Below are 14,064 nucleotides of genomic sequence, written 5' to 3' on the forward strand. Positions count from 1 at the left end.
GCCCTATTGTAAGCTGGCAAGTCAAGGCAATGTTGTTTATTAAGACAATTGAGTGACCCTATGTTTACATTGTGGTGTGTTATTGTAGATAATGCACTTAATAATTTACTTTTTAAGCTTCTTGCATTTGTTATGTTTTACCCTAGGGATCAGGTTGAATGCTAACACTGTATTTAATATATTTAATTGTGAGTATATGTCACAATTTACTTCAGATAAATGAATGTGCTTGTCTACTTTAATTTCACATCATGTAATGTTAGAGTTTTGGCATTTCTATTTTATACTTGATGTAAAAATAGTTATTTAACAAGATACTGGTACTTATTCAAACTCTAAATCATGGCAGATTGTAGTTTACTTGTTAAAAAAATATCCACTCTACTGGAAACAACATATGAATTGAAGATTTTGAATTAATGTTGGATCAGTGCATGATGTTGACTTACTGAACAACTACTCCAATTCTTTATAGTCAAAAATTGATTATAATGTTGATCCCTACTATCCTTTTTCTCTCATAGGCGAGGCCAGATTTCTTATCCTGATGAGAGGTTGGTCAGTAGCCTATGTTTACATGAAGGTCTTTGGACCATGGAAGTAACTCCTCCCAGGAACAGGGATGGGAATCAGATGAAAGCAGTTAGTATCTCACAGGACATGAGAAAACATTTCCACAGAAAAACTACTGTTTTCCAGTCGTGGCAAGTGACTCTGTGAGCGTTCAGATGTTTTCCCTTCTCAGGAGACCAATACTGACCTGGCCCAGGCGGATGAAAGCCATTCTGCAAAATCAGAGGTCAATCTACAGCAAACCGCCGAAGGACAAGATCGGGCCAGGGGTAGGACTGATTGTTTTTGTTAGACGTATGATAGGAGTTGAATTGAAAGGCAAACCAGATTGTTTGACTGTCTGAAAATGTACTGCAGGGACTGTAGCAATGTTTTTTTCCAGCACAAACTATAGGTGCTAAACTACAATGAATTAAAAATATAAGTATGATGTTGGCACACAAACAGTGAAACTGTCTTGGAGAGTCAGTATCTGTTGTATTTCACTGTATTTCCCTTAATGCGAGGAATTCAAGCGAACTGTATTCCCAAGTCTGCAGAGTGGGAGGGATGTTTTATTCATTTCTTATCCATAAGTCAGTATGAAACTCTGGCCTCTGTAAAGGGATCCTATGATGGAACTGCAACATAGCGGCCAATGTTTTTGCCACTATAAATCTGTTGATCTGTCCTCTGGGACATACATTTGGGCTTTTACAAAGCTTGGCTCATGGTTAGGAATACCAGAGTGCAGAAGGACAAAGGGAATACCATGGAAGGATGATATAAATGCGGTCTGCTGTTAAATCACCTGGTGAGTCACTAAGTTAGGGACCTTCTGTTGTGGACACAGGTGTTCGATCCCCACAACCTGTAGATGATGACGTTTTGGAGCTATACAACAGTGCCTTGATATGTGTACTAAAACTCCTTCCTCATGCATTTATTTTTATTTTCTCATGGACTTTCTTACAGCAATCTTTACTTGCTCTCTGTGCGTTTGCTGTGACTCTCTTGGCCCCCGCTGGATGGATCATGCATCATATCCCAGAATACAAGCAGAGATCATCTCAACAACCCTGACTTCTGCAAGAGCTCTGCATTCAGGAAGACACCTGTGCACTATTATTGTTTGTGGATTTTCCAATGTGTAAAAGGCTATTAAGGAATGTAAAACGTTATAATGAGACAGTTTCCCTGTATAAAGACTTTGATGTGATCTCTGCCATTGATTGTTTTTTTTTCTAAGACATGCAATCTGAAAGCCAATTAGTTGACTGCTGTGATTACTGCAGTGTTTGGAAAAGCTTAATATTTGCTTCATAGCATAAACTTCTCAAGCAATAAGAAGTAGGGGTCATTCCAGGGTGCAGTGACAGGATGTTGCTCTTAATCAGCTGGATGTGGGATGGAATTACACAGACATTTCTTGGCACAAACTAGGGAAGTGTCAGTCATTTCAAGTCCTCCTTTCAGTTGTATTTTGCTTCTTTAAAAAAATGCATGTTTTTTATCACAGGCTTGCCGAATGGTGGGCCAGTATAAGTACATTTGTAGATAACAAAACGTAATGATAATGAATTTGTAAGCCTTCATGTGTTAATTGGGGATTAAAAATGAACCTACATAGTTTTTTGCACTGCTTGTTGCCAAAATCAGGAAATTATGTCATTTACAAACTCAATATCTAAATATCCCCAAAAAACATTCAAACCAAAAAACATGTGGAGATTAAAAATATCACGTTATACTTATGATCATAACAATGTGACAACCATCTGTTGCATGTTTATATGCAGGACAAATACAATAAAAATGCGCAGGCCAAATAGGTTTTTCCTTGGTATTCCCCTCCTATAATCAGTTCAAATAGCACTGATAGGGTTGCTGGAAATCTTGAATGACAATTTGTCAAAGGCGGATCAGTCCATTTGGAAAGGTATGCTGTGGCAGATGTACATCAACATTCCTCTCCGTTACGAAAGAATAATATTCCTAAAATTAAAAACGGTCTCACAAAATTGACTCTTTGATTTAATTCTGCAAAAAGCGACCGCACCGCCGCTGAAAACCGACACTGTATAAATCCATCGCGCAGAGTGGTACAATCAGACGAGCCTGGGCTGCAAGGGGGGTATATTCACTTTTTCACGACTGAGGAAAACACAGCGCCGGGGAGGAAAAAAAAAACACTAAAACAATTGACAGTCTTGGTTCTATGTTCCCCCAAGTGTCTGCGAAATGTCTACGAAGGCGGAGCAGTGTAAGTACGGCTTTGTGTGTGCGTTTTTCCCGTCATGTCATGGTGGTTTTGGAAACTGGGAATGTGATTTTTGTTTTAACCAAGAAAGCGAATGAGGGGAGCTGTCCTTGGTGATGAAACCGTGGTTGCCATGGCAGGTTGCAACACGTCCTCTCACTGCGGAGGATGGCTGGGGGGCTCAGCACTGAAGACAATGTGTATATGTGTTTCTCTGCATTTTGAGCGAAAAATAATTCAACGGCTACATCGTCATGTTATCTTTTTTTGATTGACGCGGCTGGATGAGACGCGTGCAGAAAGCGAGGTGTGCTGTTGGTGTCAAGGTCGACTTGACAGTATTTTTTTACTGAAAAATACGGTGGCATTATTATTTATAAATAATGTCGTTTGATCACACCTTCCGGAAAGACTGCTGTTCATTTTTCCCCTTATTCCTCCGATTGCTTTTGAACAGGTGGAAACAGCCCCTATCCTTAGATTTGCTTCTTTATTCCTGTTGGCAATTCTGTTCAAACTATTAATCAGACAGCCTATTGCTTGTTTTTAGTATATAACAAACTAAAAATATGTGGTCAAACTTTATTTCAATTTGCTAAAAGTTGTATTTTTCTGAAAATGTTTGTGGGCAATATGGAATAATTATTCAGGCTAGCATCAGAAAAACAACTTGACAGCTGTTGTTTCCGTATTTCTTTAAACATATGAATGTTTTAAGGCATCAAAGGTTTTAAAAATCCCTCAAGATGTTAAGATATAAGAAGAGAGAAGCATGTGTGCTACAGTATGTTTTGCAGCACAGACTTTGACCACACATGCTCAAATGCCTGCAGCTGTTATTTTTATTTTGGGATTTGTCATCTACAGGTCAGGGAGGAAGCTAAACACCACTGCCCAAAGTCACAGAAAATGGGTCAACAATCACCCCCTTCAACTTAATTTAGCTCCTAATAAACCAAACAAAAATAACACATTCATGTATAAAACAGGTGACCTGAGGGGGGAGTTCAACATAGAAAGGGTTCTTGCTGAAATGTGTCTCAGTATCAAATGTTAAGGGATGAGTAATCCCTCTTTACTGTCTCATGCTGACTGTATTTTCCCATCTTGTCTTGGGACTTGAACTGGCAACCTTTTGTACATAAGCTTGTTTCTGTAAGCAATAGGTTATATCATCCTCTAGGGATGCCTGTGACCCCACTGATGTACCAAAAGGTCACCTGGAGAAGGCCAAAGAGCCATGGGAACACAGGCTCTTTGTTTAACTTGATAATTAGTACATCCGCATTAAATGCATGGATCTTGGCCAAGAAACTACAACAGGAGCAAAGCTTCATGCATGTCATGCCATTTGCCTTATCTGTGTAGTCAGATTCATATGATGAGTCTCACTAGTTGATTTGCTTGTTACTCTGCTCTTTATTTTGTCTAGTTGCCTCTAAGATACGATACTTGCAAGAGTATCACAACCGTGTGCAACACAATATTTACCCTGTGCCCTCCGGAACAGACATTGCAAACACACTGAAATACTTTTCCCAAACCCTGCTCAGGTAAGTACCCTGCTTTGGAGCCAACAGGTGAAGTACCAGACTATAGGATGTTTGATATTTAGCTTCCTTTCTCAGTCAGGCCAGATAACTTACAGCAGGTTGTTCTGAGACACTTTCTGAAAGGTTTGACAGAAGGACCACTTTAGAGCGGATATGAAGTTATGGTGTTCTGTTAAAGCATCAGGGATAGGAGGCTTAGGGATGTTTATTGATTCAGTGGTCTCTTGCTAAATGAGCGTGGCCTGTTGTGTCCTTCCCAGAGGAGGCTGGTGGAGAGTTGCAGGGTCAGCCTGTTCCCCTGGGTCCTGTGAAAGCCTGTGGAAGGGACAGCAAGTAATTTCCTCTCCAAGACAGGTCAAGTAGGCAGCCATTTTGGACACATCTTATTCACAATGTGTCATGTCCCACGATTTCTTCCGCTGGGACATCTTCACCATGAAGTGATGGGATATTGTGGTATGTCATATGGTTGGTTTAGCCTTCCTGGCTGCTGCTTTTAAAGACAATATTAGTGGTGTCCTAACTTATTAGCCACTTTGCGAAAAAGGGAGAGATTACTGACGGCTGAATTTATATGCCACACTTTTATCATTATCATCAGCTTAGGTTGCAATCTATTTAAGATTGGCAGCTGGCCTCAATTCTACACTTCATTCTTAGCCCCATAAGGATTATTCCTCTGCTGAGTGATGCTCACAGTGTATTCTGGTCATTTTGTGCTTTGCTGAAGGGCTGTCCAGTCCCTTTACTTTTAAACAGGGCTTCTCATATATTTTTGGCACAGATGGATCATGACAGGGACTGCAACTGTGGGAATATGTGTTAAACCAAGTGATGTTTTTGTCTCTAAGGGACAGCGTCATTTGAGTGTGAAAAGCTATGATGCCACAGTTAAACAGTTGCTTGATTTGTTCCCAAAGCAGACTCTCTAAGCCTCAGATATGCAGTGCAAGTAATACTCTGCACTATTATAAGGGTCTGGTTTCCTCAGCAGGGACTGCAGGATTATCCATACACCTGTGCCTTCTGAAGCCCAGGGTGAAGAAAGAGAGAAATGAAAGAGAAAGACAGTGAGAAAGTGGTGCCTTGAAAAGAGGAGCAGGCATGTGTCATGTTGAATGAAAAACTGAAATCGCCAAAGGAGGTAGTTGCTGTTTCATACACCAATTTTAGGGTTAGTGCAGGTCAGCTGCAGAACAGAAAATAAAGAAGGGTTCAAATTGTCTCTTCACTGACAATTATATATATGGCTCTCTAAAGACGAGACGTACCTTTGTCATATTTATATTTCTCCAAGTCAGACTGAGCTCTGAATCAGTGAGCCATGCTGACTCCATGCCAAACTGCATCACTCTAAGCAGAGTGACTGTAGGCAGCAGAAATCATACTGTTTAGACATGATTGTCTGTAAATATGTACTTTTAGGAAGGCTGACTGTGCTATGAATTACTGCTTGGTAAATGACTTCGTATTGACAGTGCAGGGTTTGACAGTCGATGTATGTCATGTGTCTGTATCAGTGCATTTCTACATGTGTTTAATGTGTCGTACATGTCTGTAAACTCTGTGTTGTTTGTATGTATGAGTGTGTGTATGTATGCACATATGTGTGCATCTTTATGTGTATTTGTTTAGTGTATGCGTGAGAGCGTGTCTGTTTATCTCAATGTTCATTGTTCAAAATAATGATGTTTTCTGTATGGGCAGTGAAAAAGTCACACTCTGAGATACGGTCTGTTGTTTTGAAATAAGCCCTGTTCAAGTTTACGTTGTATATTAATTCAGCTTTAAAAAAAAATCTACACTGACTTAAATCTTACAGAGTATAACTTTGGGGGGATAAGTCAGAAAATGTTACATTCTATTGTTGACAGTGTAAATCTAAAGATCTAAATGGCTAAACATTATGCATATATTGTCATGTTAAAAAATATTGAAATCCCCTTTCTCACTGCCCGGACATGCTGTAACTCTACTTTTTGAGTGACCTTTCAAAATAAATTAAAAACCAAAATACAATACATCAGAATTTATAATCTGGGCTCTCTTGATAAATCCCAATCATTTGCCTGATAGAACAGCTTAGCTCTTTAATAATGTGCTGTAAAAAGAGCAATGCTCTCTGGCCCCCCTTCCCCCTCCTCCACCCGAGATGCTCCACACTCAACCCAACTAGCTTTTCCTTTTGTTTTTTCTCCTCTCTTGAGATTTTTAAAATGTCCACCACCTTCCCCAGGGGACAGCAAACACAATTGTCCATCCTGCATTAGCTCACAAACATAATGCTACCAGTCATCTCCCCCTGAAACAACCTATTCCTTTGTCATTATAGTTTCTCCTCTACCGTAGATTAGTTGTTACATTTATTTTAGAAACCTGAATCCATATGCCTGTTGGATCTCATTATTTCTCCCAATGATACTGGTACAGTATCATAACGTATGCATATGGACATTATTTCTCTGGTGCAATAAACATGTGCTGTGACCTATGGGCATTTGATCTAACTTCACACACATGTTTATTACTGGCTGAAGCATGTTTCAAAAGTGTCACCTCTGTATTTTCCCTGAGCCAATTTGGTGTCACTCCCATCCTTGACAGCCCCACCAAAGACAAGGACTTTTATTTTTATTTTTATTTTATTCCACGGCTCATTGGCCTTTTTGCATGGCAGCCTCTGACCTTGCTGATTGAAAGATGGCAGCCATCGAGGGACAGTCAATTGCACTGTACCTTTTTGGAGAAGTATGGGGTTGCCACTGAAAACATGCCATTTTTTTATATTTTTGCTCCTTGTCACCAGATACGCATGAGATGCAGTGATCATTGCAGTTTGTGCTCATGTTTTTTTTGTTTTCCAAGTGCAGACAAAACGAGATTAATTGAATTAAAGTCACTCTGAACCGACAAAGCAGGGAAAAATTGCCCGTGCCTTCAGTGAAACAGTCAAATAGTGAGACACTGCATCCTATGTGGGGTTTATCTGGGTTTGTTTTTTTCTATTTACGCTGTCTCTGTAGTGCCATTTCAATGTAATGTGCTGTTTTTTTGTGTCTTTGTTGTCTCTTTTTTTCCCTTGTTCCCCTCCCCAACCCTCCCTCCCCTCCCCTCCCGCCCCGGAGCAGCATTCTGTCCCGCACAGGCAGGAAGGAGAACCAGGAAGCTTCCAATTTGGCCGTGCCCATGACCATGTGTCTTTTTCCTGTGCCATTCCCACTCACCCCATCTCTAAGACCACAAGTCAGTTCCATCAACCCTACAGTTACTCGCTCCCTCCTTTACAGCGTTCTGCGCGATGCCCCGTCAGACCGCGGGGGGCAGGGGCAGCAGAGTCGGGACGCTCAGCTCTCAGAGTACCCCTCTCTGGACTATCAGGGCCTCTATGTGACCCTCGTGACCCTGCTTGACCTGGTGCCCCTGCTGCAGCACGGTCAGCATGGTGAGTCAAGGCCCAGTGCACCACTGTTTGTCATCATCATCCCCGAGCCGCCTGGCCTGCATGAAGCCACTGCTGCTTTTTTGGCCTCTTTTGTAACTGGAGGAGAGAAGTCCTGCTGAGGATCTTGAGGGATGCATGGGGTGATTGGGAGCACGCTGGATCCTGTCAACTTAATCGTTCATAAGCCATTGGATACACCAGACATAGGCCTTCTCTTCTGTGTATCATACTTGATTGCATGTGTGTTATGTAAAGTGGGAGAAATGTTTTACTTATGTTGTCATGTGCAAGTAAATAGGTTAAATGGGAAAGTTAGGCTAATGTTATGTGTATTTGGAAACACTTTCTATGATGGCAATGTCTATAATGCAGTATAAAAATACTTATATTGTGTTTTAATCTGGTTGTATAGCTGTATAATTATAGTTATATGCACTCATTAATATTCCTAATGCTTTTCTAACAATACTCTGAAGACATTATAAAGCATTTATAATAAAATTGTTGATTATTATGAATGATTATTACTATGGGAATTTTGATATGATCCTTGTGAAAAATGTCAGTGAAAATCATAAAGTATTATGATACTAGATTTGATAAGTAACTAGAAATTGCTTTAAAATGTGTCATGATTATTATTTAAAAGCATTACAAAATATTGAAAATGTTGGATTTTAACAGAGCTGTAAGTGTGTTTATAACGTGTTTTAAACGTAGACATCAGAGAAAGTGATTCCTTTTGTTATTTTCAATACATTTAGAATTATGTGATAATGAATATTATCTGCAATGTTTTTCATGGACCTAGGCTGCATCACAGTCAGTGCTCTTGTTTTTCATAAATATTTTACCACTGTTAAAGAAGCTCAAAAGCATGAAAACCTATCTCCTTGACTTGAATGCTCAACTTTTCCTGGGGGCAAACTGTACTTTAGTGGCTGTTAAAGAAAGCTCTCCGCCCTCAGCTAAAATATAGTTTAGTTCATATGGCAAATGTTCTTCTTTATTTCACTGTTAAAATGTTTTAGTATATACATTATCTTATGACTGAAATTCCATGTAATTATGACATCTGCAACTGCATACAGTATGTGAATACTGTATGTACTGTTATTTGAATGAGTCTCTGTGTATCTCTCTGTCCTTTTTTTTTGCCCTTTTCCCTTTCCCCTCAGATTTGGGACAGTCCATATTTTACACAACAACTTGCCTCCTGCCCTTTCTCAGTGATGATATTCTCAGCACTTTGCCCTATACAATGATCTCCACTTTAGCCACATTTCCCCCTTTCCTTCACAAAGACATCATTGAGTACTTGAGCACCTCTTTCCTCCCCATGGCTATATGTGAGTATCATTTAGACAACTAATTCACTTCCTGTCATAAATTAATTAGGTTCAGATAATTAGTGATTCATTAATTGTATTTATCCTATTTCATTTAATAAATGTTATTTTCTGAAAATATGCTACTATATTGAACAGAGCATAAAGTACATTTTTATTTTTCTCCTCCCTGCTTATGTGTAGTGGGCTCCACTCGGAGGGAGGGTGGAGTCCCTGCCTATGTCAATCTGTCTGCATCCTCTATGCTCATGATTGCAATGCAGTACACAACAAATCCAGGTAAACCATCATAACGGCTGCTTTCCAAGCCTGCATACAAAGAAAACCTTCCCTGTAATGTTGTGTGGTAATGGCTCATTCCTTAAGCTGGTCTCTTCTTCTTTTTAGTGTATCACTGTCAATTGTTGGAGTGTCTAATGAAGCACAAACAGGAAGTGTGGAAGGTACGTGTCATATAAACACATAATACAGATATGAGATAATTTGTGTAAAAACAGTGAGCTGAAGTCATAACGTTACGTCTATGTCTATGTTCAACTAAATTCTGATAAGAAAAATAAATATTTATTTTCTGGGGGTCAAGAGGAGAGACGAGCATGCAGGGAAAGTCTACAAAATGCAACTCTTAAACCTGCCTAAAGTGTTAAAAAGTGGGGCTCCAGTGAACTAATATTATATTATAGCAAAGACATTGTAAAAGACACAAGTTCATTTTTTAAAACTTTAATTGTTGTCTATGTCAACACCATTACTAAATGATTTTGTGCAACACTACACTGTATGTGAAGTTATTATACAATTTTACATTTTTCAAAATAATATTTATTTTTATTTTGTAACCAGTAGACCATTAATGTGTGAGGGGATGTTGGTTGCACTTTACTATGACACGATATTTTTGTATGTCCTTTCGCCGTTGCAATTTGTAGACCGTCCCTGTACACTTGTCTCTCTCCAGCCGCAGATAAGTCAGAGACCAATGTAAGTTGTCCAGCTTTTTGTGGAAAATTAGGTCTTAGCGTGTATTTTCTTCTTACTACAGTTCTTAAGAGACTTATGATGTGTTTAACACCGATTTGTTTATGAGTTATTGATCCGTCAAATTCAAATCCGTCAATATCTTGATAACTTTACGAGCTGGCTCTATACATGTTTGTAAACAAAGCACGACATAGCAATGTGGGCAAAAGTCTAATTCTCATGAATAGCTAGCAAAGCAAACACCAGTTATTCCTACCTTTAGGTGAGGATACGTTACTGTAGTCCATTGCTTCCTTGAATCATTTTTAAATGCTCTACATTTCGGGAACTGTTCTTAGTAGCTTTCTTGCTGAGAGAGAAGACAAAACCACCGACCTAAAGCAAGTGCATCCAGCATTGAATTAGCTTAAACACTGGAAAAAGTTAGGAACAGCTTGCTGGCTCTATTAAAAGGCAAATATAATATCCTACTTAAGCTAAAGTAGAAAAACATGACATGTCATACAACATAATACTTCTTTACAAAAACTGAAATATAACCCATAGATAACCCTAAAACTACTACTTGTTTATAAATGTCAGGGTGCGGCTGCTCCTAATGTTTATGCTAACAAAGCTACAAGTCTAGCCTACAGTTGCTAGCTTCCTATAGCGATGTTCTAGAAAAAAAAGTCCTTCAGTATTTACAAAAAACGTTAAAACATTTTCTACAAAAAAATATGTAACGTCTAAACTAACGTATTTTATAAACATAGAGCAACATTTATTTTATAAAGGGATACAAAATATGTTGGATAGAAAATCTACAACTAGTTGCCTTCCATTGCTAATTATTACAATTTTGAAATGTCATTGCACCTTTTGATTCCTGTTGATGTTTATACTTTACAGGACCTTCTTTATGTCATATCCTATGGCCCATCTCAAGTCAAGCCTCCGGCTGTGCAGATGCTGTTTCATTATTGGCCCAACCTGAAGCCACCAGGAGCCATCATCGAATACAGGGGGCTTCAGTACACAGGTCAGACTCTCTGACACATCTTCTGCTTATTGTGTCCTTAAACTGATTAAAGTCTAACATGTCCCCTATTTTCCTTCGTTTTTCTTTTATACTGCCTTGCGACTCTTCTATTTCCTGGATAAGCCTGGAACCCCATCCACTGTCAACACATTGAGTGCCACAATGCCATCAATAAACCGGCTGTCAAGGTGACTTCAGTATTACTTTTTTTGTTTGTTAAATAAGCCTTAAACATTACACTGCATTCCATGGCCTGTTTGTGGTTGTGGATCCCACATTCCTGTATGTCTACAATGCCTTATGCCATATTTTAAGGACATATTAACTGCAAGCGCTGTATTTAAAATCCCTCGATAACCTTTTTGTGAATGCGTTGGGCATGTGTCAGACTGCCTTGCAGAGTTCAACTGTGCGTGTCGGTGTATTTTCTTTTGTGAACTGCTCGGTAAATAAATCAGGGCAGCTTTCGGAGTGGGTAATGATATCAGCTTCTATGGTCTCTGCTGTCGCTGCACTGCTTTATATTCTCCGCCTGCCTTTACTCAACTGTGCTCAAAACTGACAAATAAAGTATATACAGGGGCACGGGCTGGGGCCGGATTTCAATTACCAGGTGCAGGGAGGGGGTACAGGGGAGGGGGGCTTAATTGAAAGTGGTGACCCCGTGCAGCCCTTGAGGATAAGCTGGCATCAAGTGAGCACAGTAAATTACAGTGCAGTGCACCATCTGAGCATTGAGGTCTAGAGCATTGAGGTTTAGCACAGGGCCAGGCACAGGTTGCAAGAAAACAGAGAGCAACATATGCACGCAGCCATCCACACAGAGGCGTGGGGAGGCAGGTATAGGTGTCACATGATTTATTTGGCAAGATTGTGATGTACTACCCTTGGAGAGCACAATGTGAAGGGAACAATGGAAAATGTTTGCTTAGTAAATTATCAATATGAAATTCAATTCTCAGGGACTTATTTGGTTGGTAAGGGATTCAAAAAGGGGGTTTGATCATGAGAGTTTTTTTGCAATGTGAAAATGATCATTCCATTACCTTGTTTAAATTGTAATGCCCCTATGTAAACTCTTTATGCATTTTTGGATATTATTCAAATGTATTTCCATATTGTCTCACCACTGGTATTTTCGTACAGTCCCTACATTTGCATAAATGGTTTATTTACTTATTGTTTTTAGGAAAATAAAACGTTATTCAATACCACATTCATGTTTTAACAATACCTCTCTTACTTTGCAGATGTGTATAGATCCTACTCTTTCTGTTGCCCTGGGAGACAAGCCCCCTCCTCTTTATATATGCGAGGAGTGCAGCCAGAGGATAGCAGGGTAGGAATCTGTTTCACCTCCTACCTCCATCCCCCTCCCTCAATAGGATGCCATTCAAAACCTACATCACCTTCTGCCTGTGTCATTATTCCTCACTTTTTCCCAGGGGAAATGCATCGCCATGGTTACGTAATTCCCTTGTGCTGATAATGAGATCATCATAATGAAACTACGCAGCCACTTGTTACTCTTTTTCTCCAGCATGTAGCATGTTATAACTCTCTAGTTTTGTCTTCTGTGAGGTATTTGGGAAATATTTTGTGTTGCAGCTCTGTAACATATTTGTTGGTCTGTACATCAAGCATTTTACTTTACTCTGACCTTTTCAGGGACCACGCTGAATGGCTTGTTGATGTCCTCCTGCCCCAAGGTGAGCGTTCACAAACAACAAGGTGTCTGAGAGTCTCTCAGTCTGTCTCCTTCCCCACAGACAAGGAGACATGTTACAATATTCAGTCAAATGTACAATGTAAATAACGTTTTGTTTCTGAGGATATAAATTAAAAAAATCTGTTTTAAAAAAAGTAATTTGTGCTTTGCAGTAGAAAAGGGAGCTTTTCTTTGCAGTGGGCTGATATATTATGAATACATAATATGTTATTATTGGAGCTGTATTTCATTGGTAAAAGCTGCTTCATTTTGTATATGAGGTTTAAAGAACAGTTTTCATTTTCCAATTAAACATATAACTGATTTTACAAGCTACTTTCATTGCCTGCAAATTCAAAGTTTGTTTGATTTGTCTTTGCAGCGGAGATATCTGCCATCTGTCAAAAGAAGGTAAGATTTGTATTTGTACTGCAACTGCCTACACTCTAATTTTCTCTTGTGATCCATCCTTCTACAGTTTGGTGTCATAATGAACATTATCCAATGTTTCCCTTTATTTAGGACAAATAAACATTTGCAGTGCTTGTTGTTACAGATCTTCACTACATCAGAATGATAAAACTGTTAACCTTGTGGAAGACATTTTCACAAAATCCATTTTCACCTGTGATAGGTAGCTCATTCATTTATAAACCTGACATGTTTTTCATTGAGAAGTCCATTCACTGGAAATGCCACATCATTTCAAATGAAGCTGCTGGGGCATGATGTTTGCTCGCTGTAGTTGAACGCACTGCTGAGGGCAAATACTCCCTGCTGGTTTCCAGGGAGACCCAGGGAAAGTGTGAGATGATCTAGGTACAGGCCTAGCAGCTGCCCCGTGTTGTCAGGGGAAACGGCCTCCTTCCTGGTTTGCCCGGGAGTTTTATAATCCACTACCTCCCTTTCTGATCAGGCTTTGTCACACTCGTTTCAGAAAACCTTTTTTGAATTCCCACCAGGATTTACACCAGCTCTGCCATCTCCATCTGAGAATAACTAGTTATAAATATACCATAAAACCCAAACATAGAACGTACTGTAAATAAATAACAGTAACATCAGGGTTGTGCTTTTCTGTTGAAAGCTGGTTGAGTAAATGAGAGAACTCACCATTATAGGACAGATATGTTAATTTGATAGGGAGCAATGCATCTCTCTAATGGCACAAGATTAGAGGCTGATCAGATTAGGATGG

General features: G+C 39.4%; 1 protein-coding gene and 1 long non-coding RNA gene across 10 annotated transcripts in view; both read left to right on the forward strand.

The window, feature by feature from the left end:
• Positions 1–603: 603 nt before the first annotated feature.
• On the forward strand, positions 604–1,771 carry LOC104941860 (uncharacterized). Its single transcript, XR_797941.1, has 2 exons — positions 604–842; positions 1,528–1,771. It is a non-coding gene; the product is annotated as an uncharacterized lncRNA (long non-coding RNA).
• Positions 1,772–2,716: 945 nt separating this feature from the next.
• The window catches only part of LOC104941861 (unc-79 homolog, NALCN channel complex subunit), a 32,250-nt gene continuing 20,902 nt past the window's right edge, over positions 2,717–14,064 (forward strand). For 7 of the 9 annotated variants that reach the window (XM_010767012.1, XM_010767016.1, XM_010767020.1 and 4 more), the window contains exons 1-11: positions 2,717–2,815; positions 4,245–4,365; positions 7,494–7,807; positions 8,986–9,156; positions 9,340–9,435; positions 9,544–9,599; positions 11,029–11,158; positions 11,282–11,346; positions 12,409–12,497; positions 12,827–12,867; positions 13,249–13,277. In XM_010767012.1, coding sequence (XP_010765314.1) covers positions 2,794–2,815; positions 4,245–4,365; positions 7,494–7,807; positions 8,986–9,156; positions 9,340–9,435; positions 9,544–9,599; positions 11,029–11,158; positions 11,282–11,346; positions 12,409–12,497; positions 12,827–12,867; positions 13,249–13,277 — 1,134 coding nt within the window. In that variant the 5' untranslated portion in view covers positions 2,717–2,793. Of the gene's footprint in view, positions 2,816–4,244; positions 4,366–7,493; positions 7,808–7,858; positions 8,048–8,985; positions 9,157–9,339; positions 9,436–9,543; positions 9,600–11,028; positions 11,159–11,281; positions 11,347–12,408; positions 12,498–12,826; positions 12,868–13,248; positions 13,278–14,064 lie in introns of those variants that run through there. The other 2 variants (XM_010767019.1, XM_010767021.1) reach the window with 2 other exon arrangements.

This window comes from Notothenia coriiceps, unplaced genomic scaffold (assembly GCF_000735185.1).
Source record: "Notothenia coriiceps isolate Sejong01 unplaced genomic scaffold, NC01 NC01_scaffold00004049, whole genome shotgun sequence".
Taxonomy (NCBI): domain Eukaryota; kingdom Metazoa; phylum Chordata; class Actinopteri; order Perciformes; family Nototheniidae; genus Notothenia; species Notothenia coriiceps.